An 8,810-nucleotide genomic window follows, 5' to 3' on the forward strand; every position below is an offset into this window, starting at 1 on the left:
GATCTTCCCAACTCAGGGATTGAACTGAGGTGTCCTGCATTGCAAGCAGATTCTTTACCAACTGAGCTATCAGGGAAGCCCATTGTGCAAAGATGTCTCCCTGATTGTTGTATTAAATAAAAGTTCTAAAGTATTCCTCAGACTCCGTGAGGAATCAGGCAGCTAGGTTTAAGTATGTTACTCATAAAAAGGAAGCAGGAAAAGGAACTCAGCTTACAATTCTTAAAATTGTAGCTTTCAACTCTGGCACTACATTAGAGTCACCTGGGAAGCGTTTTAAAAATGTGGAGATCCATGCCATATCTCAGAGCAGTTAGATCAGAATCTAAGAAGGAGACCCAAGTAATGTGTATTTTTAAGTTCCTAGGTGATTTTAACATGCAGCTAGTGTTGAGAACCATCAGTTTTAAAGAAAAAAAATGCTGAGCAGATTAGCAAATAAGTTTTAAGAAAATGATTTCAATATGCTGTGGCCAAAAGAGCATTGATTGATAGATTGTAGAGTCAAAAGGACCTGGGTAACATTTCTGGCTTAGTTATATATCATCTATGTGATCCTGGGTAATGTATTTATTTTCTCTGAGCTTCTCTTTCTTTATCTGTAAAACAGAAAAATTATAGTACCTACCCCATAAAGTTATTGTGAGAATGACATAAAATTTTGTGATTGGGTTTAGCACAGTTCCTTGTACCGATTACTTAAATAAATCCTGTTAAAATATGTAGCATGAAACTAACTTTTAAGCTATATGATATACATTCAGAAAAGTTGGAGAAAATCTCATTTCAGAGAGTGAATGGCCAGGATGGCATCATAACCAAGAGGGGACACTCATTTCAAGGAGGATAATAAATTGTTCCATGTTCCAGGCTCCATGAAGATGGACCCCTCCTCTGACTCACTGTAGACTGGTGAAAGGACATCCTTTGGGATCTGTCACCAGGATAGGTGACTCCTTTGTCAAGCCATCAGCAATAGTAATACAAAGAGGGGAAACACACTTGGGTATCATCAACACTATTCCTCATGTCCTCCAGAAATGCAAACAGATGGAAACATGTCAGAAAGGCACTTACTTCAACACTGCAAGGAAGGAAATGCTTTTAGTTATGCATAAACCCACAGCCTTCACAATTTGGAAGACGAATTTACTCTATTGCCCCTATCTAATAGTTAAGGGATGGTGCAATGCTCACTAATAAGCACCTATGAGGGAAAAAGAAAAAGGCAGGGACTACATTGATGCTGTTAGAAATCCTTATAAATTAGGCATTCTATGGCACCATCAGAATTTTACTTCTAGCCACTGAGAGATTTTTGGAGTTTGAGAAATTGGTAGTGTACAAGGCTGAGTGCCCAGAAGATATTGCATCTACGGTATTCAAATGTCTACTGGCAGTGACAATGGATAAAGACATCCCCATTTATATATCACAACGTGAGAAAGAGATACAGGTCTCTAGATGAAAACATTCGGGCACCAATTTGGTCTGCTGGCACATTACCTCATTCGTCCCTGAGCATTAATGAGTTAGCCTTTAAGTTGTTATTCCATAACCTCCATTTCAGCAAAGCCTGCAGTTGTGATGAACAAAATAGCTCATTTTACCCTATGAGGTGTAATGCCCCAAAATAATTAAATTTGGGAACAGCATTTTTCAATACATGGAGTCAGCCCATCACACCAGAGCAGAAGCTCATAAACTGGTTCAAATATCACCAAATGTCCCACCATTTAACTTGAAGAAGAAAAAAAATTTTTCTCCTTTAAATGACTACAAAAATCTGCACAGCCAAGCAACAGAATTAAATGAGTCTGCCCACAAGAGACATGTCTATAAAGTCTACTTTTTAAACAATTTTCTTGCTTTAAAACCAATAGCTAAATTTAGCCCTTGAAATGCATATCTTGGTATTTTCTATCAAAGTTGCTAATAAGACAGCACCAAAGGAGACAAGTTGCTTTTGCTTCCAAATGAAAGACTGTGTGTGTATGTGTGTGAGCACACTCACATGTGTGCATGTACTGGGGAGTGGGAGTAGAGTGTATGTAGGGGATATTATTAATGTAATATTGACTCTGTGTTCTGAGGTCCTAGCACCATGACAAGCACATGATAGATATTTAGTAAATATTTATTGAATAGAAAAATAAAACAAATGCATAGAACCAAATCTGGGCTGATTAAAAGAAAAAAGAAAAAGATGAAACAATGTGGTACAAGACAGCTGGTTGCCACATATATCTCAGGTACAAGAGTATTTTATTTGAACACTGAGTGGCACTCAGAGACTTTACTGACCACATAAAAACTAATGAAATAATTCTTTGATTTTAAAGTAATTTATAGCTTCTAATCAGAGTACAGGGTTGAGTAAACAAGGTAATATGACAAATCTTCATAAGTGAGAAGCATATCCTTACTACTGTCTTCTATATTGATCATTTATCCCTAATTGCTCGAATCCATATGTTTGAGGAAGCAACTGATATTTTAACTGTGGCTAAGACTTTTTAATGTGACTAAGACTGTATTTTAGACACAAAGTTTATAGCAGAATATATCTTGTAGTCAATTTTATTCTTCCCACTGCTCCCAAAACATCTCAGTGGTGACTACAGGTTCCCAAACTCTCAGTATGAGTCAGTGAAAACACCCCATTGGGGATTGGCTCTGCTTACTGCTCTAGCCCTTGAGCTTACTTTCCTCAGCATCTCAGAAGACCAGTCACGAAGATAGAAACTTTGCTATATTAATGATTCTGCCAATTATACAGAAAAGGCCAAGCCTTGAGGGGGAACTGGGGAGGGAAGTTTAACTTGGAGCTTAGTTCCAGAAGCTTTACTGTTGTGGGCACACAAACTTATCTGTGCCTGCCAAGGGAACATCTGGAAAAAGCCCAAGCGCTGATGCTGGGCTGTAGAATTTTCAATGAGTACAGAAGCTGAAAGTGAGTGTTAGTCGCTCAGTCGTGTCCAACTCTTTGCAACTCCATGGACTGTAGCTCACCAGGCTCCTCTGTCCATGAGACTGTCTAGGCAAGAATACTGGAGTGGGTTGCCATTTCCTTCTCCAGGGGATCTTCCCGACCCAGGGAGTGAACCTGCTTCTCTTACGTCTTCTCCTGCATTGGCAGGGGGGTTTCTTTACCACTAGTGCCACCTGGAAGAAACAGAAGAGTGGCTGGTGAATATCTGTGACTTCTAGAGACATTCAAAGAATAAAGGTAGGTGATAAGGGATAGAGATGCTTGCCGATTGAAGTTTGAATGTCCCACATATTCAACTATTCCTAGTGAACTTCTAATTGTGCTTTTCTTCCAACTGGAAATGGCAGCTCTGGGTAGAATTTAGAAGACCTTGGTTCTATTCCTGACAATGTCACTAAGCATCCGGGTGTACTCTGGATCACTCTATGGCTAGCCTCTCTCCATTGAGATTCTAACTCCTAATATAAACTCCTCAGACAGGCTTTCCCTTCAACTTTACTTAACCTAATGTTGTCTTTCCAAACTCTGAGTTTTCTCTATTCCATTAGCTTACTTTGTTTTCCTTAAAATTGTATTATTCAAAATTATTTGTGTATTTCTTTGTTGGTTGGTTGTCCATCTTTTCCTTTAGGTTGTAAAATCCATGAGAATGCCCCTAGTGCCTATCCCATTACCCAGAACACACCAAGCATCCAATGAATACTAGTCAAGTGCATGTCCAGGAACAAAGTATGTAACTTTTTTGTGGCTTAAATTCATTATCTATAAAATTAACAGAAACCACCTTGATTATTTTCAAGATTAGCATGATAACAAAGAAAGGATGGATTTGTAAATCCCTTGGAAAAAAACTAACAGTCTCTAATTGTATGACTCTATATTTAGAAAGGGGCTTCCCTGATGGCTCAGATGGTAAAGAATCTGCCCGCACGCAGGAGACCCGGGTTCAATCCCTGGATCAGGAAGATCCCCTGGAGAAGGAAATGTCAACCCACTCCAGTATTCTTGCCTGGGAAATCCCATGGACAGAGGGACCTGGTGGGCTACAGTCCATGGGGTCACAAAGAGTCAGACACAACTGAGTGACAAAGCACACATATTTAGAAAAGGGACCATGGATACAATAATAGCCTACTGCAGAACCATGTTCGAACGTAGATTCTGCCACTTAACAGCTATGAGATCTTGAGCAAAGCATTGAAATGCTCTGTCTTGGTTGCCCAGTTCGTAAGGTAAAAATGATAACAACAGTAGTTACTTGTCAAAGTGGTTAAGAAGGTTAAATGAAATGATTTATGTTAACCTCCCAGAATAACGTGCAGCACTTATTAGGTACTTTACTAATGGCATTTATTAATATATTCAGAATAATATTTAAAATTGTAACAGCCAGTACTATGAACTGTGGAAATTTCAGTTCCCAAAGATGGCCATAATGGTGACTTCAATGGAACACCAGCCAAAAGCAGGAAGCCACAGATTTAGAGAGGCAGAAGGGCATGAAGCATGTCCGTACAGGTTACTGGAGGCTAATCTTTCTTTCTCTTCCAGGGTCTGACTTGTAGCTGACAAGAACATGGAGGTCAGTGCCATAAAAGCCAAGGTGAGCTGGCGGGTGTCAAGCAAGCTCCCAGGAACGAGGGGGCTCAAGCAACAATTTAATAATCATCAAAGAACTTTTAAAAATTGGCATGGCTATCCCAGTGCATGCTTTCTGAATATTTGCCTTGAATATATTTATACTTTGCTAAGCATTTTCCTAGAGACTCTCATTGGACCTTTCCAGGAATCTTGTGAGTTCAGAAGAGCAAGTATCATTATGCCCACTTTATAGGTGGAGATACTATAACCAAGAAAGGACTTACCAAATACTATAGAGTGAAAAATAGTATGGAATCAGAACTCAAACCCAGGTGTTCTGGCTCTAAACCCAATGATATAAATTCTCTGTGCAGTGCTATAGTTTGGCCTTCACTGTCTCAGCTCTTAACAAGAAAAACAATATTAAAATAAAGTAAAATCAGGCATTGTCAATCATCCTGATTAAGAAAATGGATAGAAATGGCCCTAAGCAGAATTGAGCTTTGTAATTTCTAAGCCGCTCCATGTTCTGATAAGGGTATGGATTCTGTGTTTCTGGAAGGGGAAAGGTCAGAGGCTTTTACCTCCTCTAAATGGAAGAACGCTGTAGACAGGACACCTGGGTTCGAGTTCTGGTACTTCCATCAAATCCTGGGGCAACTTTGGGCAAATTACTTCCCCTTTTGATGTCCCAATTTCTGAATTTCTCCCTCCTGTAAACAGTGTTAGATGAGAGTAGTAGTTCTCACCCTTTCAGTCCCTCAATACACTGGAGAATCACAACACCATGATTAGCAGCAGGAGCTTAGTTAGGGAGGGATTCTTAAAGAGGCAAGTGGCAGAATCTCAAAGGGGCTTCTGTGTGGTTTGAACAAACTAGGAGATTTCCAGTTATTATAAAAGTTATCACACACTTAGTACGTACCACATACTATGTTAAGTGCTTTGCATGAATTATTTTATCTTCACAATAAATTATTGAAATAGGAAAAATTTGGTAGTCTCATGTAGAAATGAGGAAACTGAAGCTCAGACAGGTTAACTAGATTGTCCAAGATCAAACAGCTAGCAAGTCATAGTATTGAATTCTAACCAACCTATCATTGATCCTGGAGATTGCCCTTTTACCTCTATTATATTGTTTTATATTCCTCCTCCACTCATCCCCTGCAGTCCATCAAACATACAACTGAAAATTTAAGCTTGTTGAGTCCCTCCCATGTCTAAGATTTGTGTCCTTAACCTTATGCTCAGGCTAAACTTTAACTGAGAACAGGTTTGGTGCTGGGAAAAAGAAGGATGTAGAAGAGGAAAGGAAATTAAGATTCGTTGTGTACCTGCTCTTCTTCCCATGCCTTGCTAGATAATTTAGATACACCTACCATCACCTTTAGTCCTTACACCCAGTCTTACAAGATGGGAATTTTATCCCCATTTACAAAGAAGACTCAGAGAAGTTAAGACACTCGCCTAAGGTCACAGATACAATGAGGGGCAAAAGCTGAGATTCAGATCAACTCTTCTGACTCCATATTTCTTCCTCATGTCTTTAAACACTGTGTACAATACTCTAGAGTGTAGCAAGAAATAGGTGAGCCAGGATGAAATAAATGTTACAATTGATACCCACAACATGTCCTGGCTGGACTAGACCCTGCAGGTCTCTCTCTAGGAATTTGAGCTGTAGCGTCTCACTATCATCCTGTATATTTCTTCTGCAGAATTGCAGTGGCTCAATGGAAGCAGGCAACGCCAGTCAGTTCAGTGAATTCTTCTTCGTGGGCCTCACCAATGACCCGCAGCTTCGGCCCATCCTCTTTGCGCTCTTCTTCCTCATCTACGCAGTCACAGTGGTTGGAAACCTGGGCCTCTTTGCTTTCATTGTGGCATGCTCCCGACTCCACACTCCCATGTATTTCTTCCTCAGCAACCTGTCCTTTCTTGACTTCTGTTATTCTTCAGTCACAGTCCCCAAAATGTTGATGGAGTTTTTCTATGGTTGCCAAACCATCTCCTTCTCTGGTTGTGTGATCCAGACAGCTTGCTTCGTGATCTTTGCTGTCACTGAGTTCTTCCTCTTGGCCTCCATGGCCTATGACCGCTATGTAGCCATCTGCCGCCCTCTACTCTACCACGTAATCATGTCTCCAAGGCTCTGTTTGCAGTTGGTGACCGCCAGCTATGCAGTGGGCCTGACGAATACAGTGCTCCTCACTAGTTCAACCTTTCATCTCATCTTCTGTAAATCTCATGTCATCACTCATTACTTCTGTGATATCCCTCCCCTTTTAAAACTCTCCTGCTCTGACACACAGGTCCCTCAGCTTCTCCTCTTTGCCTGCGGTGGTTTTAATGTGTCGGTGTCCCTCACAGTCGTCCTGGTGTCCTACACTTGTGTCTTTATGGCTATCATCAGAATCCCCTCAGCACAGGGCAAACACAAGACCTTCTCCACTTGTACATCCCACCTGACTGCTGTCAGCCTGTACTATGGAACCACTGTGTTCATTTACTTGCGCCCAACCTCTGAGTACTTACTAAGCAGGGGCAGGCTGGTCTCTGTATTCTACACAGTGGTCATCCCCATGCTTAACCCCATGATCTATAGTCTGAGGAACAAAGATGTGAGGGAAACACTTGAGAACATTCTCAAGAAGACCTCACAATTCTTCTCGCACCCCATACCCAGATTTCCATGATATTTTATGCAATAAAGGAAGGGCAGAGAAGGGAAGGAGAGGTAGGTGACATATTTTTGGCCACCAACCATGTCTCAGGCATTATTCTAGGATTTTTAAATAGATTATGCCTTGAATCCTCTCCACAACCCTGGAAGTCAAGTACTATTGTATTAGTTTAAGAGATGAGGAAACTGGGGTTCTGAATTTTTTGGTGATTTGCTCAAGGTCACATAGCTAGAATGCGGTTCGATTCAGGACCTAGGTATCAATTCAGGACCATTTGAAACTCCCTTTCTATTGCATTACACTTTCTGCATGAGGCAAGATGCCACCCTCTCTATTAACCTTCATGGTCAAATGTTTCTGAAGTTTTTCCCTTCCTGGTAAATCTGGTATCTCAAATTTGTAATAGATTCAGTACCCTAAGATCCACTCCTTTTCTTTACCTGTGGCTTTGTATCACGCCTTGTCTGGTCATTACATTAATCGAGCACATTGTGTACAGAGCCCTATACCAGATGCAGGGGTGGAGAGGGATAACAATGGAGAATTCTATGGTCACTAACTTTTGGCACCTTTCAATTTATTTAGAGGAAGACAGAAGATCTCACCCAAAAGGCAACTGAACTATGACTTTTCATTTAAATTGACATTTATTGAGTTTTTTCTATGTGATAAATGCCAAATCAGTTACCTCATAATCCTCTTCCTAAAATATTGCTCCCATTTTACAGATGAGAATGTTTGTGTACTCAGTTGCTTCAGTCTTGTCTGACTTGCAATCCTAAGAGCCCACCAGGCTCTTCTGTCCATGCAATTCTCCAGGCAGGAATACTGGAGTGGATTGCCATTTCCTTCTCCAGGGGATCTTCCCGACTCAGGGATCGAACCCACATCTTTTACGTCTCCTGCACTGGCAGGCAAGTTCTTTACCACTAGCGCCACCTGGGAAGCTCATTCTCATCTCACAGATGAGAATACTGTAGCTAAAAGCATTAAGTAACTCACTCGAGGTAGCACACAGCTAAGTAATGGTGAATATAGGATTTGAATCCAGGTCTGTTTGTCCAAAAAGCTGATATTCTTCCCATTCTGCTATATCACCTCCTGGATTACTGGAGTGCCTACTAATAACCACAAAGGGATATAAACTGTGAGCCTGGGACTCAAGGCAAAAGAAACAGGATGGATTGGGTTCTTAAGAGAGCCTCTAGGAAGAGGCGGGTGGTTGAAATAAAATCTATGAAGAATGAGGAGTGGTAGGAATGGATGAGTAGTGAAGGGAACTGGGAATCAAAGAATGAGATAAAAGAATCTAGATGCATAAAAAGTTGGTTTGGTTGGAATAGGGTAGAAGGCACATTTAGAAGCAAAGGTTATTGACAAAATGGGGAGATGGTTGGGTAGGGTTGATATACCTTCTCTGTAGGTCTTACTAACATCTAAGCAATTCCTTACTACCATAAGTGAGAAAGTTTTAAATAGAGCTCTGGTTTCCCTAATTTGACCTAAGATGGCTTTGAGTGTGTAGCTACCTACAATTGTGGTAAGAATCG

The 8,810-nt window shown here is 40.7% G+C and overlaps 1 protein-coding gene across 1 annotated transcript; it reads left to right on the forward strand.

Annotated features, from left to right (window-relative positions):
- The first annotated feature begins 6,309 nt into the window (after positions 1-6,309).
- Positions 6,310-7,272, forward strand: LOC136154681 (olfactory receptor 5AR1-like). The gene has a single exon (XM_065916867.1). The coding sequence runs from the start codon at positions 6,310-6,312 to the stop codon at positions 7,270-7,272; it is 963 nt and encodes a 320-aa protein (XP_065772939.1).
- Positions 7,273-8,810: the final 1,538 nt, after the last annotated feature.

Source organism: Muntiacus reevesi, chromosome X, assembly GCF_963930625.1.
Source record: "Muntiacus reevesi chromosome X, mMunRee1.1, whole genome shotgun sequence".
NCBI lineage: Eukaryota > Metazoa > Chordata > Mammalia > Artiodactyla > Cervidae > Muntiacus > Muntiacus reevesi.

Excerpts from the sequence above, each read along its gene's own strand:
- LOC136154681 (XM_065916867.1), top strand. The coding sequence starts at position 6,310 with ATGGAAGCAGGCAACGCCAGTCAGTTCAGTGAATTCTTCTTCGTGGGC.